A 19,933-nucleotide genomic window follows, 5' to 3' on the forward strand; every position below is an offset into this window, starting at 1 on the left:
TAAATTGACCACGTCCATGATTGTTTTGGTTGTAGAGAACGTCAGTGAAGTCACGTCTTTTGTCATTTATAAAGTATAAATCCACTTCCTGACAGTAACCATGGTTATTTGATCGTTATTTCTTTTATTCGCTATTTCCAATCATTATCCATCCATGGAGCCTGTGTAACCATAGGGAATGAGTCTGAGATCGCAAAAGTCCAATACCGCCGCCTGGTGGTATGCGGCCGATGTTGCACTCCCTTTGAGACTCTGTGTATGTGGCTGTGTGTCGATGAAATTCCTCTGGGCGGACTTTTCTAGTAGCCTGGGCCGAGGGCTTTACCCGATCGCATTGAATAGTTTTTGGGACCCCCGATTCATTATGCCGTGGTGGGTTATGTCGTGAGCCAAATGGACATATGATCTACCAGATGGCAATCAAATAATTGGAATATTCTTTTTGGAATCTCACCGGCCACAGGTAAGAGCAATTTAACGTCAATTTCAGCTTGATTGTGCCTTGTTTTCATAGCCATCGCCGTAATCAGCGTATGCTGTTGTACTAACGAATGCCGTTATTGACAATCAATTCATCAGAAATGACCCCCCCCCTTTCATGCATTCATGATGGAACATAATATACCGATCATATGCATTTGAATTTTTAATTTGTAGCATGTATAGGGACGAAATGCCAATGGATTAAGTATAATGTGCGTCGCGGCCTATTACTAGCCTCCCAGGAATTACCCTAAACCGCTCTAAAACCATACTTATATTCACCACGGTATAAAACGGGAATGTATGGATGGAAAAATTATTCCTTTTTCACATCTTGAAAGATAGATACTCGATGTCAAATGGGCCATAGTATTGCATCCATAGCTATAATATAGAATATAGATTTAGCTCTACACACAAGGTGATATTTATTGGTGTGGATAAAGCTGGGCTAGTTTTTATTATATCCCTATAGTAATGTGTTGTGTTCCCTCCTTAGGTTTGGGCAATTTCCGGGAGAGTCCCAGGCCCAGCGATCAGGACCCCAACCTATGGACAGTGGAGGACGTCATGCAATACATCAGAGACATCGACCCTGTACTGGCTCCACATGCTGACCTCTTCAGAAAACATGTATGTAGTCACTCATACAGTTCTACCAGATATAGTAACTCATACAGTTCTACCAGATATAGTAACTCATACAGTTCTACCAGATATAGTCACTCATACAGTTATACCAGATATAGTCACTCATACAGTTATACCAGATATAGTAATATAAACCGTTTTACCAGATATAGTTACATATACGGTTCTGCCAGATATTGTAACATAAACAGTTCCACCAGATATAGTAACATAAACAGTTCTACCAGATATAGTAACTCATACTGTTCTACCAGATATAGGAACTTATACTTTGTCTATTTTGCTGCAATACATTTTTTACTTATTTTTGTCTGCACTTCTTATATAAATGCTCATTTTATGTTATTCTTTTTTTATTTTATTTTTTTATTTTTGTACTGCTGTGAAGCACTTTGAGCTGCAATTCTTGTATGAAAGGCATTATTATTATTATACAGTTCTACCAGATATACTAACTCATACACTTCTACCAAATGTACTTGTTAGCTTCCTAACATGGTCCAGTGTTATTTTCTCTGTTCTGGTGTCGTCACACAGGCAAAGGTTTACTGTGAAATATTTATTTATAGGCAGATTGACAGTCAATCAGGCAGCCGAGACTTTTTTTTAATGTTTTTCCCAACATCTGTGGTTCTTGAAGTAGCAACTGTAGAAACAGAAACAAGAACCCATCTCAGGACTCAACAGAAGTTCATCAGGTTCCTTTGGCAATGGAAAAGAGGCTCATAATCTTATAACTAAAAAAATAAATGTGCATAAGAGCTCGGTCCGCGCCGCAAGCTATCCCAGCATGCTCCCATAGAGAATTAATTGAAAGCAGAATGGTCTGCTGTTGGAATCGCACAGCGGGCCATGGCTGTAAAGCCCCTCACAACAAGCTCTTCCCCCACCAAGCCATAGCAACCAGTCTGTTGTTTCTCCAAAACTACTTGTCATATAAATGTGCTTTTACTAGATAATATCTGCAACAATTGGCACAGTTTCTCAACTCCCCACAAACATGCAAACGCTGAGAGCAGACTCCGAGTCTGGTTTGCACTCGGGGTGACCCCGAATAGTCCCTCTATTCCATGACTGCATCTAAGGAGCTTGTGTCGTCTGCGAGTCTCTCAGTGGAATCGTCGCAGTGGCAGGAAAAAATGGGTTACGAAACTAAGGAACATTCCATTTGGGCTATGGGGGTGCTGAATGTCTATAGGAACATTCCATTTGGGCTATGGGAGTGCTGAATGTCTATAGGGACATTCCATTTTGGCTATGGGGGTGCTGAATGTATAGGAACATTCCATTTGGGATATGGGGGTGCTAAATGTCTATAGGAAAATTACATTGGGCTATGGGGGTGTTGTATGTCTATAGGAACATTACATTTGGGATATGGGAGTGCTGAATGTCTATTAGGAACATGGGCTATGGGGGTGCTGAATGTCTAGGAACATTCCATTTGGGATATGGGAGTGCTGAACGTTTATAGCAGTGGTCACCAACCCGTCGATCTTGATCGACTGGTCGATCTTTGAAACCTTCCCTGTAGATCTTTCCCTGAAAAAAAAATTGTTCACATTACAGTTCTACTTTTGTTTTGATGTGAAAAGTGATGCTGCATAAGATTACTGCACTTAGCACTGACTGAGAAAGTACATATTACAGTTCTACTTTGACAAACATATTACAATTAGCATTTTCTAATGTTAATATGAGAGTCCACATTACAGTTCTACTTTTGTTTTGATTTGAGAAGTGATGCTGCATAAGAGGACTGCACTTAGCACTGACTGAGAAAGTACACATTACAGTTCTACTTTATAAAATGCTAATTGTAAATATGTTTGGCAATGTTAATTAATGGGAGAAGGTCCACATTACAGTTCTACTTTTGTTTTGATGTGAAAAGTGATTCTGCATAAGAGGACTGCACTTAGCACTGACTGAGAAAGTACATATTACAGTTCTACTTTATAAAATGCTAATTGTAAATATGTTTGGCAATATTAATTAATAGGAGAAGGTCCACATTACAGTTCTACTTTTGTTTTGATGTGAAAAGTGATGCTGCATAAGATGACTGCACTTAGCACTGACTGAGACTGAGAAAGTACACATTACAGTTCTACTTTATAAAATGCTAATTGTAAATATGTTTGTCAATGTTAATAATATGAGAAACTCCACATTACAGTTCTACTTTTGTTTTGATGTGAAAAGTGATGCTGCATAAGATGACTGCACTTAGCACTGACTGAGAAAGTACACATTACAGTTCTACTTTATAAAATGCTAATTGTAAATATGTTTGTCAATGTTAATAATATGAGAGTACATATTACAGTTCTACTTTGACGTTTTAATGTTGGACCAAAGCATTGCATGTAATTAGAATACAGGCAAATAAAATTCATTTAGTTTAAAGTACAATCTTGGCTGTCTTTTTCTCTCAACGCTTCAATAGGTAGATCTTGCCTTCACCAAAAAGTGATCTTGGGCTTAAAAAGGTTGGTGACCACTGGTCTATAGGAACATTCCATTTGGGCTATGGGGGTGCTGAATGTCTAGGAACATTCCATTTGGGCTATGGGGGTGCTGCTGAATGTCTTTTTATAGAACAGCACGGCTTCTACAAATAAATTATGATACATTTTGGTATTAATATCATACTATTAACACTTTGTATGCCACTCACGGCTATTCTCGGGTTTACGCCCCGACCGGTGAATGCCACGGTCACGAGTATTCTCGTTTTTTTTTTTTTTTTTTATTATTATTAGCGATCTGAAATCATATTGCATCACGCGAGCCTACCGTTGGAGATCCAGGGACCGCCGGCGCTCAGATGTGAAAAAAGCGCCCCCTATCGTCTCCCAGATGGTAAATCACCCTTTTGGAATGGACTCAATGAAAGTGAATGGTAGAACGGATTTCTGACTCCACATTTTACTTCTCACTGATGCAGCCGGGGTCTACCAGAGTTCATTCTGGAGCCTCTGAGCCACGGCGAATATGGGTTATACTGTACACACGATGGATCAATACATTTATCGATTTTTTCGAATGGCGATCGGAAATTGGAATAAACCATTTGGATACCATCTGACCTCAGGTAAGGAATCTATGTTATCAGTGTTAGGATAATCAGACTCGTTTTCACGGATATATAAGCGTTTATGTGATATGGCTGTTTTGACTGTAAAAGCCATGAGGAAATAAGAGCAGCGATTATCAGCGCACGGCACGAGCGTGCGTGCGCACACATATACTATCGATCATCTAGCGTTTATTTGAAAACGATTCATAAATAGGCAGACAAATGACAACGTTCTGGAATATTCCAGTAAAAGGCGATTATCATAGGCATGGGTTGTTTTTTCCCCGAAAACGGGTGATTTTCAAAATGCTATCAAACGGAAATGAAGCGATAAAAATACAATCTGCCTTGACAATGTTGACTGGAAAATGATTCTTTGATAAGCGACGGGCAGATTAGACACATAGCCATAATTTAAAACATAGATTAGGCGATATTAACGTTAACATTGGCCGTGGATGGTGGCATTCAACGGGGTAAAAAGGAAAACACGGCCGGCACTGAAAGTGTTAAAAATACTTTTAATGAAAAGCTAAAAATAACTTGTGTGCTTTCAATCAATTGCCTTATTGTGTGGATAAGGTCATTTGAGCAGACTGGAATCACGCTGTGCTGTTTCAGGACGTAGGACTAGAACTGCAGTAGCCGAATTTGTTTGTCTTTCTGACATAATGAATATGACTAAAGTGTGTTATTATGCAGCTGTCTTTCATTGATTTTTAAATGCCCCCAAAATACCCCTGTGTCCCCATGATTCTGTTGCAGGTGACTATGTTAACACTTTGGTCGCCAGGCTTATATTCTTAATAAACCATCCCACGCCAGCTCTATTTGTCTATGGAGAAGTTCCCCTTCTTTGCAGGGCTATAACTTTTTAAATTGTATTGCTAAATTGACATTACTATGGCCCATTCAACATCAAGTATCTATTGTTCAGGGTGTAGCAACGTTATACTTTTTCATTCACATATTCATACTAAAATACGGTCTAAAGTATAAGTATGTTTTTATCGTTTTCTGCAGCTTTCTCCAGAACGTGATTTATAGCCCTAAATGCATTATATTGATGATTGTATACAGTTTGATGGCAATCGGCGCAAGATAAAAAATTTCAAATGGACGTGCTTCTAGAAGTTACTACTTATCATCTGATGTCGACCGGATGGGGGGGGGGGGGGTCGTTTATAATTCCGTGGCCAACGTTAGATGATTCATCTAGTGTGGGTGATATGATCATCAGAGCAGTTTATATCGAACACGTTAAAAAATAACGCTGAATCTTACCCCAGTCTCCTCGGGCCGTTGGGCGATGAGCGTGGAGCAGAAATATTCCTATTGTGGGATGTAGAAATATGCGATCCATCTCCAGGTTGTACAATAGTATATACGTCCAAATTATGTTGTTTATCGAGTTATTGGTAACGGATTGCTATCCATTGCGTCTAGCTCGAGTCCTGGGACTATTACCGAGTGATCGGACCGAATTGGAATGAGCACCAGCTTCCATTTCCTGTTTCCTGTCTTGGCGATCCGCCGATCGGCCACCAGATGGCGCTCTTGAACCGTTGGAGAGTTGAGAGGGGATCAACCGTAGATCTCAAGTCTCCGGGGGAGAAATATGATTGCGATCACAGATTTTTTAAATATTGATATCAAAGACGTGGTACGGCGTCTTTGGCAGAATGAGCATGGCGAGGAATGACGTGGTAAGGCGTTTTTGGCGACCATAGTGTTAATGTGGTCAGAATCATGCTGAAACTCTTTCTGATTGCTAGATAGTCTATGAAAACAACGACAACAACAACAACAACAACAACAACAATGAATAGTCGAGTCATCATATTGAACAGCCAAATCTGTTAGTCCTAGTCTGCACGTTGTATTTCCTTTCTCTCGTTCGCTGACGGGAAGTAGAGGCAAGGTGAAACCTCCCACTTCCTCCTTATCTCTGGTTATACCTTAGCCCAACGATAGGCGGCTCTGTGTGGTTAATGTGGATCATGTCAATAACCCGAGCCCTCAGCTTTCAATGAGAATTTGCATTCTCCTGAGTTATATGATCGTTCAACCTGTATAGTAACCAAACCTGTCTCCTCTTCTGTTGCAGGAGATTGACGGCAAAGCCCTCCTGTTGCTGCGCAGTGACATGATGATGAAATACATGGGCTTGAAGCTCGGCCCCGCCCTCAAGCTCGCCTTCCACATCGACAAGCTCAAACGCCCTTGATGAGTTCATCAACCAACCCCCACCTTTTCCCCAAAGGACTCTTCCCCTCCCACCCATACAGTATATTAAACACTGCATACTGGGAAGGTATATGGACCATTACATGTAGCAATCGGCATCAGACAACCGCGTCTGGTATTAAATACCCACTTTGCCCGCCCCCCATCCCGACCTCATCCAATGAGGAGCGTTTATTTTGTGTGGCACAATCCAGCCCCGAAGGCAGCATGGGATATGCAGAATCACCGCCTCTTCCCCGTCATCATTTTCACCATGTTTTAGTATTTCAGTATGACTTGGAAGAGTCAGACGTGGCAATTTAAACTGTTAAAGGCTATTTTGGGCCTGTGTTTATTATGTTACATATATTCTGTACATTTCATGTTTTGTACCCCAGAAGATATGAACTTGCATTTTTGCCTTTTTCAACGTTTTGTGTTGAATATGTTCTATGAAAAGTCTAAAAGAAAAACACTTCTCGTCCCAGCTGTTGGGATTCAGATTGATGTCTCGTTTTGAGGCTCTTTTTTTTTTTTTTTTTTTTTGCAATGATGACACTATAAAGTATGGTTGGAAAAAATAACATGTTTTATGATCAAAGAAAAAAATCTAGGAGAACAAAAGTATCAAACATTTATTCTGAAAATACTGCCATGAAATCAGTTTATTTTATGTTGTTCTGGATGTTGTTTACAATGCCTTGTCTTGTCTTTGTTGTTATTTGTACTTTTTTAATTTTTTATACTATATTATTAGAGTTCATACATTGAGAGCGTTATCATACTCAATAATGTTCAATAAATATATAACTGCCATTGTTGTTGGTATTTAATATTAAATTAACTACATACCTTTGTTTCACTGTAGTAATGATTTAGGTTACATTGATTTCACTGCTCTTATCATTCAAGACTCAAGTCGCTTACTGGTCCAATCAGTAGATGGTTTATAGTCTCAAATGTTATAATTAATGGCCCACATTGATTTAATCATCCATTTTCAGCACATCACCAGCAGGGGGCACTTATGACCTTTTCCTGCTTCCTCCTGCCATGTCTCCTTGGAACACACTCACATGCCGCATCTCTTATCTGTTAGCCTCCTCATATGATCTCCGTCACAAACCATTTGAAGAGGAGTGCAGGTGGCTGACATTGCTTGCTCCACATCTTCATATTTCGCATAATTTGAAGGACCCACTTTCATGCTTATTTATTGGATAATTTATGATTCTCTGTTTTTACCATAGTCATGTTTCCATTAGTCTAGATTAGAAGATGAAGCGTGAAGACTGAAATGAAAAGGATGCAAGTTGCAACATACAATACAGTAATTTACAGAACAGGGCGGCCAATACACATATATATATATATGTTGACACTTGGCTGGATTGACACAGAAAAGAGATATCAACTGGTGCCAATTATTTCAAAATGCCAGATGAACCTGTCTCACTAAATCTAAACCACATCCTTCAACTGAAAACAGGAAGACTCATCACAGACGGTTAAAATCAATCACTGACCAACCCCAGTGACTGCACCACGCATGGGCATGTGTGTTCAAGTTTCTTTATTAGTTGTCATACAGAAGTACAGAATACTTTTATACAAAATGCTTCTTTCTGTTACGCTCCAGAGACTGTGCTAGACAAAAATAGATAAGTATAAAATAAGTATAGCAAGTAAAAAATAGAAGTCACGTACGTGGACACAAGTGTTCAGTATGTACAATGTTCAATGCAAAGTAGAAGTAACTGAGTTACCATACAATATACTATATAGTGCAAAGCAGAAATGGGATGAGGTACGATTTAGGTACAATTTACAGTAAGGTGTAATGAGGTATGGGTTGTAGTGCAAATTCTTTACCAATAAATATAAAGTGTGTTTATGTGTTCTAAAGTGTGTGAATGTGTTTGAGTGCACGTACACATACCCAATTTGTGCAATATGTATGTGTCACGCCCGGCACATATGACATCCCCTTAACAATTGTGTGTATATTAAGCCATACTGTATTGTACCGATTCTGCAATCTGTTAATAAAATGTTCAATCAAACAAGCGTGTAGCTCATGAGGGACAGACGGTTACGTCTGTTGTCTAATAGCAGCCAAGGTGTCACTCATGCGGGCGGTGCTATTTATAGAAGTCAGAGCTCCATACTCTGCACGTTGCGTTTGCTCGGGACATGAGGCAAGTTGCACTGGAACGATCGAGCCTCAAACAGTTGACATCACTACAGTGGGATCAGGCACCATCCTTCCTTCCTTTTCTACATGGTGAGATGGGCAAAGTGGGATTATTATTTGTATTTTTTTATGTTTTCAGAAAAAGCCCTTTCACTGGATTGCCCCCCCCCCCCCCGGGTAGTTCACGTGACTCATGCCTGGTTATCTGTCACACATGGGGCTATGCTAGTTTAAATATGTATGGGGGGAGGTTTTGTTGATGTGCAGAACAGTCAAAAACTTGAGAGAAAAGGGCTTGTTTCCCAAGACCTGGCTTCTACATTAACCGATGTAAGAATATGACTTGGGGCCTTCCCTTTTCTCTTGATCGTGTTAAAATTACACATCCTTCCCAGGACCTACCACTGAGCGTGCCGCGGAATACAGACAAGTGTGGCAACAGAGAAAATAGAGAAGAGTAATCAGAGAGAGAGACATTGCCGCTCAGTCCACCACCTCTTCTCCAGTGGAATAAATTCCTGGCATGTCTTTATGGCTGTCAGTTGAGAGTCGCCATTTGGTGTGGCGCAGGTCTGCCGGCCTCGGATCCTGGTATGCCTGCTGTGCCCAGAACAAGCCTCAATTATAAAGATATACTTGGATTTCATCTTCAACTTGATCTTGAGGTGGTTTTTCACAATGTGCATACACCTGATTTATCCTGAATAAAGCTGTGCACGGACCTTCCACTCCATGAATTGCGAGCGGCTCAGCAGTTTTGGGAGCAAAAGAAAAAGCTTCCTTTTCCTACACTATCCAACGTCCTAAATGAATCGCCATCGATCAGGCTTACTTTGCAAAGCAGTGTGCTGCTATGCACAAAATACAGTGGGCTTTGTATAAGCATATGATGTGCCTCCCACTTTTCACTGCATACAGTATCTTAAGAAATGTTTAAAAAAAACTGTACATTGGATTATCGACAAAACCTTACTTGGTCCCAAGAAGAGGGTCTCGTGTATTATTGGGTTTAATAGGACATTTATTGTACATTGGAGGGGGTTGCGTTAGGACATTTACAGAGGCCAGTTTCGAATTGCAGTCTCCTGTAGGTGCTCTTTGAGAGTAGTTTTGAAAGTGGGTAGTGATTCACATTACTTTACAGCTGTGGGTAGGGCGTTCCACATTGATGTGGCATAATTGCAAAACGTGTTTAGTCCCTTGTTTGAGCCGAATCTGGGTTTAACATGATTTGTGAAGCTCCCTCTGGTGTTGTGGTTGTGGTATTCACTGACCTTTGGGAAGTATTTTGACATGTACATGGGTACCTTAGTCGTGTAGTGTATCTTGTAGACCAGGCCCATTGCAAGTTGCTGTACTCTGTCGTCTACTCTAAGCCATCCTAGGTTGTCAAAGTGGGCAGGGGTGAGGTGCAGGGTTCTAGGAGTAAGGTCAAGCAGAGATGTTTTGAGATGTTTGTAATTTAGTTTTTAGCGCCTTTGAGGTGCTTTGGTACCATGAGGTGCAAGCATAGTCGTCTTGGTGCATCTGGGTAGTGTAGAGCAGGGGTTCCCAAACTTTTCAGGCCGGGACCCAGAAAATAAGGCGTCAGAGAGCCGCGGCCCAATGCACATCGTCAGGTTTTTTTTTTTTTTTTTTGTCAGGTGACCGATTTTTTAAGCCAAATATCACTTCAATCCTATTAAGTTAGTTCAAGTTAGTTATTCATTTATATGTGCTATTTATGAGAGGGCTAACTTGTTGCATAATAATAATAATAGCCTCATTAAAATACTATTGTTGCTTCGGTTGTTTTCAGCGTTTTATGTGCATAATCTGTTATTTAGTTTGAAATGTTCGTTGAAATAAGTCGATTTTTTGTTTTTGTTTATTTATTAAGTTAATATAAAACCATATAGTCACATTTTAGAATACAATAAAATATAATTTTAGAATACAACTAGAAACACTGTCCTGGCCTGCTTCTAAGTTCAGTGACCTGGAAAAAAAAATGTATTTTATTTTTTTTTATTTTTTATTTTTAAATCATCTCGCGGCCCTCCCGTGGCTGCTCGCGGCCCACCTTTGGGTCGCGACCCCGACTTTGGGAACCACTGGTGTAGAGGTCTAAGCACTCGCCTACCACCGCAGAGACCCGGGTTCAATTCCCAGCAGCAGTACTGTATCTCCGGCTTGGTCATTCGTCCCTATGAACACAATTGGCAGTGTTCGCGGGTGGGAAGCCGGTGGGGTATGAGTCCTGGTCATAGCAATAGCGACTCCTACTGGTCGGTCAGCCTATTCACCTGGGAGGGGGTCTGGGGGCGGTAGTGTAAACCCCTGCACACGTTACGCTCTCCCAGAGAAACTCCCTAGTTGTCAGATGAAAAGAAGCGGCTGGTGACTCCACATGTAGTTCTACATCCTCCCCAGACAGACAGTAGGGTGGCATAATGACTAAATTGAGGGATGGGTGAAAAAGGCACAACAAAAAATCTAATTCTCTTGTATAGACTTTAAATATATTTTCTTAATACAAGTGGACAGAATTGTGATAATTTCATATGCAGATACAAATAAGCTTGATACAATAATCACTGCTGTTATTTTTTTCAAAATGTTTTACCATTACTGAAAAATGTGGTAATTATTTTATGCCAATTCGCCACTGCCATTGGCTTCAAGTGCAAAGCAACTTTTCAGGGGGAAAACTAAAACCTTTTAGGAAAATAAATGCACCTCAGATGTTAGCATGACATTTTAGTCAGATGTGGTTTCAAGGGTTTATGTGATGTTTAAGCCGCTGTCATCAGATGCAGTAAAAGCAGTAGAAATGTACAAAACAAAGAAGGACACTGTGGTTTTTATATCGCAAGAAGAATGCAATGTCAACAATACTGGTATAGTCCTTTAAGAGATTGAGTACTTTTTCTCATATAATTGGAGTGCCTTAGGATGAAGACAGACGGGGTACAATATAGAACTGAGTGTGCAATATCCCTCCTAATACCTCCCAGAGAGCCACGCCTGCTGCTGACATAGTCGAGAGCTGGAAACTTCAATTTCCAAGTTCAAGGCTTATAAATAACACCTCGACATGGATTTCTACCTACGCACCTCTGTGACATGAAGTTTGATGGTAAGACCTTTCTGTAAAATGAGGCCCCAGAGCAAGCTGCTGTGCTCACTAGTCTCCAGAGACCTTGTTTGGGAGACAATTCCAGTCGAAAACTGTCTCAGCACACACACACCCCTCTCCCCCTCCCTGCCAGGCCCCTGCCTAAAGATGTTGCAAACCGGTGAATGTCAAGATTCTTCTGTCAGGAAATGTTGCAGCTACAGTATGTTGTTCCCAGAACGTGGATGCCTAGTCACATGGCATTGTGGGTATTATCTCTCCTGGGGTGGGAAACCACATGCAGAGGTGTAGCGTGCACGCACACACACACAGAGGTTCACGCGAATATAGACATACAGTATAGGCCTAACAGATATAAGATATAGACACAATATATAGTACATATAGATGCACATGCAGTACATATGCACAGTTCAACGCATGGACATCAGTATTATGTGGTGCATCTACAAGCAAGGTAGCACTTGCAAAGCCTGCCCAAGAATAAGCATAGCCACTCTGTTGTATTAATACCACCCCCCTCAAGCCTCCTACCCTCTTTATGTTAGCATGTGCCTTCCACTGTCACCAGATTAGCAGACAGGCTTAAAGCCATCCTCACAAAGACACTGTGTACAGAACATACACAGCCTGTGCTAATACTGTTTTTACTCCATGCCAAGAAAACTGTAACTCTACTGCCCTGGCCTCCTCCCCGCAACGACCCTGTTGATATGTTATCAAGGCTGAGCTCCCAAAATGCATCGTTACTTAAGATGAATCTTCAGTCCAGCCGAAATAGAGTATTTACCACCTGTAGACATAGCTGGAACACCTCTACCTGTTGGAGCCGGCTCGGTGGTGCGTCGGCCTCGCACTGGGAGATAAATAATTTACGCCCCCTGCTTTACTTCAAAGAGCTGGCGAACCGTTCAACCCCAGACACGATTTAGGACGGGGGTGATGGGGGAGTTTCCTGTCACTAGGCAACATCAGTGTCACCTGCCCCAACAAGCCGAGCGTCAAGCAAGCTACCTCTGGAGACCGCATGCACGGGGAGTGGGCTGCATGCAAAGACCTTCACAACGGGATTCATACGGAAAACAAAATGATTACCGAGACACGGCTCAACTATGTGGCTCCAGAAGAGCTTGTGTGATGTGATTATATTGTTTCACCCCCTTGTTTGGCTGGAGGGGGTTGCTTCACTTACAAGACAGAGCTTTACTAAAAAGCCTGGCAGTAATAGTCAGCCCAAGAATTCAATAACACATATTTCAGTTAAATGCCTGCTCTGTTTGTCTTTGTTTGTGTGTGTTACACATTGCCTTTTATAAAACTAGGCAAGGGGGAGGGAGGGGCATTGTCCAATGAGGTGAAATATCAAGAGGAGACACAAGGTAACAGTTGAGCCAGAAAATCAGGAAGTTCGGCTTGAGCAACATGTCCACTGAATGAACCCTCTGCTGTTCATCTACAACACACACATGGACACAAACACAAGTGCACACACACAGATGATGAGGTGTGTATGTCATCTAAAGTAAACAACCCTAAAGCATCCATCCTGTGTTGTTGTTAGGAGTCAGACATGTTGGGGCATGCGCCCCCCCCCCCTCGTATTGAGCCAGTTAGTCGGAGGGAGACATGCCCTGGCTGTCAATAAATAACTCACCCACTCATCTGGGAGCCTCGCTTGGTTTCCTGGAGAAGTCTTCCTAAAAATCAAACCATTTAGCAATTTGCGTTGTTTAGCCCCAGTGGAGGAATCTTCACAAGTCAACCTCTCAAAATAAGTGACAGTGAGCTGATACAGTATAGATGTATAGATGCATACGGCAGAATCTAGAATGGTCCATCAATCTACAATTACGTCCGCATGAGGGGACACATCAACATTATTCTCAATGGCGCACATCCTTGGGAGTTGCAATTCCTCCATGCTATTTTCACCCAAGTGGGTTCTTTATTTACACTAATAATACATGCAGAATCATGTGCAAACATGGGTGTAGGTGTGCATATCAAACACTGTGATAAAGGACGTTGGTCAATCCTTCGGCTATTGCCGGTACCACGCTGATACTGAAGCATCCCAGTTAGCCTGTTTGATCAGGCTGTGTTTCTGCATGCGTGGGGGGGCTGGGCCTCTGGCCATGCGTGACTACAGCAAACGGCCGCTCATCAGTCATTGGTGCCGGGGCCTGAGATTACCCTGAGCCTGGGTAAGGCTTGGCACCAGCTGGACTAGAGCCTGGAAATAGAAAAAGTATAGGAGCGGCCGTGCTCAACACATAAGTGGAGTAGATTGGACAATTCAATTGTTACGCACACCCAGGGCAGGCGTCGGGGAATGTGTGCTCCTGAGGAACATTACTTTATTGTCAAAATAGACAATTGAATTTAGTCTTTTCGCACATCTCTCCTGGTTACACATGCACACAATCCCCCACACACACATATGCATTTCATCAGAGGTCAGAGCGCATGGTGACTTTTGGTGGTGCCTTGCTCAAAAGGTACTTAGGTAGAGATGGTGTACACCGTAAATGTAATACCAGCCACCAGCTCACAGCTGGAATAAACATTCCTGTCCCGGGGATCGAACCAGCGATCTTTCGGTTACTGGCCAGCCTCTTTATCGCTAGGCCATCCTGCCTCCTACTAAACCTTTCTGGTGCCATTTATTAGTGGGTTTTCTCAAGAGTTGTAAAAGTCTGGTGGGTAAATCTTAAGAAATTCCCAGGCATGAAGAAAAAGAAAAACACCTCCCCTTAATTTCTCTTCTCTCAAATTAGAGAAGTCCTTGGGGTTTCTATTTCCTCTTAAATTCTATATATTTTTAAAATATCTTTCAGTTTGCCTTTCGGTCTCTTATCTGAACATGGCTTCTGGGCTTAGACTTAACTTTGAGACAACAGCAAGTCACTGCAGGAAGACAATGTTGCATTCAGCCAGTTGTTGTGGGTGGGCTACGAAAGAGAGAGCGAGAGAAAGAGAAAAACAGGACTGACTGTAAACGTCAGCGCTAGTCATCCCACCCTGCCCCTAGCCTGGCCTCTGTGGGGCCGAGAGGCAAACAGGAGTGTTTGACCCATTCCACTATACTATATGGAGTCACAACGATTAAGAAACAAACCGGTGCTAAACAAGGGAGTACAATTTTGAGATATATATGTGGCAACAGGGTTCTGCCAGCGTGCCAACTTGCCCATGTGCCACTCCTGGCCTTCTCTTGAGGACCATCTCCCAAGCTGGCAGCAGCATGACCGTTACAGAGCGCCATGCTATGCCGAGTGCGGCCTCCTTATGTACCTTCCTCTTCACAATGACATGGAGGGGGAAAAACGTGTTTTATGCTTAGAAAGTGGAAGGGGTGCGTTTAGGTAAAGCCATTTCAATTTCGACCGTGCATTTCCTGTGATTGCATGTTTCAATTTGGCTTTAGGAACACACAGATTCTACACGATCTACAGATTCTAGTTGATGCTGCTTTTAGAATGGGGCTTGAAAACTGAGCTATCAGCAGGAGCTATTCCTGGTTTCGGGCAACAATAGCGCTCTTTAATTCCCCCGCTTGTTACTCATGACGTTGCTAAGGAGGTGCGTCTTTCTCGACAATGAGAACTGTTAGATATTGAGACGACATTCCCTTCATGACCTCAAACATTGTATAGCCCAGAGGCATAAAACAATCCAAGGAACCAAATGGCAGCCCCTAAGAGTAAAGAAATTGAGGGATATGGCAAGAAAACAGAAGATCTTCCAATAAACCTCTAGTTTACAGTACTGGACAGGTTTTCTTTAAAACTTTTATAAAAGCCATTTGTTCAGTTATTGGCAGCAGCCCATATTATTCATTGAGTATTGTGTTCCTGCGACCGCCCACTATGCTAGCTGTGGAAAAGGTAACAACGGTCACGGTGGCAGGGCCTATAGGCCTGAATTTAGTTAAACCTCCCATCAAGGTAAACTGAGATTAACCCTGGTCATTCTTTCCTCCCCCAACCCCGCTTTACATACTGCCAAGCATGGACATAGTATGTTGTCGCTAGAGTAACCAGTGCCCTTCAGCTAATGAACTAGTCAGTATTTTTATATATTTATTTGTACTATTAATCATTATTATTGCATTTTGCCGTTGCGTTACCATTTTGTCATGGTCAATACCTTGTCGTTTCTGAAATGTCAATGTCTGGCATTTGTTTGGCTAATCAGGAACAGTGAAAGCCAGCCACCATGAATCCCTCTTGGATATGAATAAATAAAATGTCAAAATAGACTTTTTTTTTTTGAAGGTCAGTAGTTTGTTACGAAATAATCAAATACCATTCCTCTCGGCTAATTAGCAGGGTAATGACATGTGTCAATCACAAGTGACACTCTTGAGTTACTTTTTATCTAAAGAAAAGGTCAGCTCATGAAAACCCAGGAGATTCAGTGCGGAGATGGCGCACACACAGACATATATATCCCTTCCAAAAATCATAAATATTGTATCCTTTTTAAATGTTTCCTACCAAAGACTTGAAAGGGCCAAGGTTTTTTTTTTTTTCAACCACCAGGTTAAGCTAAGCACTTATCTCCTTCTCTCTCTCTCTCTCTCTCCTGCCTGGGGGTAGAGCTGTGCAATGAATGGAAAAGCAGGCCACACTTCTATTCCGGCCATCTTTATTGATCCTCACAACCCCGTTCACAAAGACCCCCCCCCAGCCAACCCCCATTCTTGACCACAAAAAAGGGACGATATAAACAACCAATAAATAAAAATCTGCGCGATTAAGGCGGTTCTACGTCTCCAATAGAACAGAACAGTGTGGACATTTCTGGAGTAATACAGCTTCATACAGTACAAGCAGTACATTTTGGGAACATCACACCTAGAAGCAGTACTTTTTTTTCTTTTCTTTTTTCCAAAAGTGAAGTCATTTAAAATTTGGATCGGACTCCCGTTTCAAATGCATAACATTCTACTCCCGTTTCAGTTTTGTGACAAAATTCCCCCAAGTTCTTCTTGGATGACCTTGTCTGAGCTTTTTTTTCTTCTATATACCAAGAGGCCAAAATGTACTGAAAAATCTTCAAAAGAGACCTTGGTGTTGAGTTTCTCCTTATCCTTACCCCCACCCACCCCAAAAATCATCAAAACCACTTGATCCTCAAAATGGAGAATTTCTCGGTCTCTGTGGTTGAGTTCTATATTAATTTTCTCTGAGAGAGTAATAAATAAATACACCTTTTTACTGCTAAACTGCCGTGGAGTCCAGGTTTGGAGGCAACACAGTGTCTTAACATTGTTCAGAGTGGCTTCTGAGAATTTCAGCAGTTCTTTGTTACATTCATGTCCAGAAGAAGGGAGAGGCAGGAGGCGTTACTGGGCCGGAGCCCAACACTGAACCGCCCTCTGGCCACAAGCACATGTCAGACCGTAGCTCTGTGCCTTCAATGTGGGTATCCAGAGTTAGCATCTCTTTCTGCGCCCTCCACTGCAACTTGGCTTAGTTGTACTGGGTGCATACAAAAAATAAAAAGAGTAACGGCCATCCGTTCTGGACAATTGTCATTCCTCAAGTCTCCATTCACCCCTTCTCTTCAAGAGTTCTCAAAAACGGGTCCTCTCAGCAACTGACAGTGCTGGGCTGCTGTTTGCTGACAAAGTCCGAGATGAAGTCAAACTCATTCTGGCCCAGGAAGAGTTCTGGCAGCTCCTGGACCCTGTCCAAGCCCAACTCCATGACCAGTGAGGTCAGTACCTCCTCGTCAATCATGTCTGCGTCCATGCCGTTCAGGGCCAGCGCCGGCCCGGCCATGTGCTGCATGTTAGCCAGCTGGGCCGGGTTCATGCGGTACTGGGCGGCGGGGCCCATGTGGTTGCCGGCCATGGGTCCCAGTGGGTGTCCGTGGTACTGGGTGTTGAGTTTCTGCAGTTGCATGCTGGCCATGAGCTGCTGAGACGTCAGTCCCCCGTTCATGAACTGCTGCTGCTGCTGTTGTTGCTGCTGCGGGTGCTGAGCCTGCTGCTGCTGGTGCTGAGCCTGCTGCGGGTGCTGCTGCGGGTGCATGTGATGCTGCTGCTGCTGCTGCTGCGGGTGATGCTGCTGCTGCTGCCCGTTGTACATCATGTTGCCGGAGGTCATCTGGTGGTGGCCCATTTGGGCCCCGTTAAGCTGTCCGCTCATGGGCCCTCCCACCATGCCCTGCCGTTGCCTCATGGCGGCCTCCATGTTGGCCTGGGCCTGGCCACCGCCGTAGTGCATCATCTGGCCGTTGGGCAGTGCCCGCATGCCCGGCTGGTTGGCGTGTTGCTGGTGACCCGCCTGCAGGCCCCCGCTCATGCCCATCCTGTATCCGTGGAGACTGCCGCCCGCTGAGCCGTGGTTCATGGGCATCATGAGGTGGTCAGCCATGCCTCCTGTCTACGAGCAGAGAGGACGTTATTTAGCTGAACAACGCAAAATACAATGTGCTTTGGTAACATTTTATATTGGCAAACAATTGACATGTTTGGGGTTTGAGTAAAAAAAACTATCTGGTTTAGATGCATGACAATAGTTTATGTCGAGGTGGGCAGTGGGAGATTATAGTTCAACAATCTTGCACAATTTCATATTCCTTCACCTTTTGTATTGGTCTCTACTCTCTACAGTCAGAAACCCACCACACGTACTGAAAAGAAATACCATCATCTGAATTTGACTGCAATGTTAAAATGTCATCTCAAGTCAAACCACAGGGGACGCTTCCTGGCCAAAATAATCTGCAGGGTTTATGCTGCCTTTTTGGCGAGGAACGCTGGAAAGCCTTTTTCTTGTCTTCTTCACTGTTGCTGTAATTGCCCCCCTTTGTGCCAACGAATGAAATCCCAGGTTGAAACCCAGGTAGCACTATCTACCTACCAGGGTACATTTTTCATCTGGATTGTTTTACGTATGAATGGATGGAGAAAATACGGTATATTCCGTGTATCAGATAATGCGTTAGTCATTGTTTAAATCCCGTCATTGTTGCAAGTCAATTGAAGCAGAAAGATGTCTCCTGTCGGTTACATTTTACGCACGTATGGTTGCAACAAAGAAGCGATACATTGACATCATGCTACATCTCCCCAACAGCTGAATCGCTACATTTCTTGCAAGGTGTCTAATTCAACAACAAAGACTCCGTGTTCTTGTATCACGGTCTGTCGATTCGCTTCAGTTCACGTATCCAATAATGTCAGCAACATAGTCGGCTAGGCTACTATCATTTCTTATTCCCGAAATCCAGGATGAGAAGAACGCAAACAATGGAACGGCAGCAGCCCCGAGACCACCACACACACAGACCCCGAAACACCGATTTCGCCCAACAAATAAAACCGATAAAATAACTCACCAGTATCCGCTTTGTTTACAAAGTTGCGCGACTTTGCTACAGCTATATGGTATTGTTCTAGTTTTGCTCTGCAAGGCGAGGCTCCTCCAGATTACAATGTGTATTCCACGGGGTTACGCTTCATGCTCAGGCGGGGACGGTGCACAAAGACTGCCGCATCAGATCTTGAAACGACTGCCTATTTTCTGGGTCAACTCAGGGATTATGTACATCTAAAAAGCTCCGAGGAAGGCGGTGGGGAAGAGGTGGAGCCACGGTCCTGCCTCCTCTTTGTTCCTATTGGCCCTACTTAATATAATTGTGCATGGGCGTTGAAAAAAGGCTATGTGGAGAACGGTGACACACTACTAGGCAATTTAAATACCCTCCTCCCCAATGCTTCTTTTTAAACATCCCTTTCTTCTTCAGCATTTTGGACATGTGATTTGTCTTTCTTGAGTAACTGTTGCTCCTGTTATGTTTGGAAAACACAAGGCACTAGAGCTAATCAATATTTGACCATGTATTGATTTTAGATAGATAGATAGATGTGGTATTGAACATGCCTTGAGTACATATGTGTGTGTGTGTGTGTGTGTGTGTGTGTGTGACTGTGTGTGTGTGAGAGAGAGAGTGAGATTCTAAGTATATACATGCCTGTGTATGTGTGTGTAATGTGATAATAATGTAATAGTGTGTGCGTGTGTACATGTTCACAACTTGTGCACGCTGCTGACTGATCTGTGTGGACTATGTGAATGTGTATCTTGTGTGTGTGTGTGTCTGTGAGCGCTTCATTTCCAAGATCACAGTGGGTCCATGTGATCCACCAGTCTGCTGTGTGTTT

At 42.8% G+C, this 19,933-nt stretch overlaps 2 protein-coding genes across 2 annotated transcripts in view; one reads left to right on the forward strand and one right to left on the reverse strand.

The window, feature by feature from the left end:
• Positions 1 to 7,235, forward strand: part of LOC311246203 (polycomb protein SCMH1) — a 69,699-nt gene extending 62,464 nt beyond the window's left edge. The window contains 2 exon segments of the mRNA XM_084336320.1: positions 983 to 1,116; positions 6,324 to 7,235. Coding sequence (XP_084192446.1) covers positions 983 to 1,116; positions 6,324 to 6,443 — 254 coding nt within the window. The 3' untranslated portion in view covers positions 6,444 to 7,235.
• Positions 7,236 to 16,457: 9,222 nt separating this feature from the next.
• cited4b (Cbp/p300-interacting transactivator, with Glu/Asp-rich carboxy-terminal domain, 4b) lies at positions 16,458 to 19,289 on the reverse strand. The gene is made up of 2 exons (XM_084336475.1): positions 19,108 to 19,289; positions 16,458 to 18,149 (listed from the first exon to the last, which is right to left on the reverse strand). The coding sequence occupies exon 2, from the start codon at positions 18,138 to 18,140 to the stop codon at positions 17,352 to 17,354; it is 789 nt and encodes a 262-aa protein (XP_084192601.1). The 5' UTR covers positions 18,141 to 18,149; positions 19,108 to 19,289; the 3' UTR covers positions 16,458 to 17,351.
• Between the last annotated feature and the right edge of the window lie 644 nt (positions 19,290 to 19,933).

The sequence above is a fragment of the Notolepis coatsorum genome (assembly GCF_963971535.1).
Source record: "Notolepis coatsorum genome assembly, chromosome: 19".
NCBI classification, from domain to species: Eukaryota; Metazoa; Chordata; class Actinopteri; order Aulopiformes; family Paralepididae; genus Notolepis; species Notolepis coatsorum.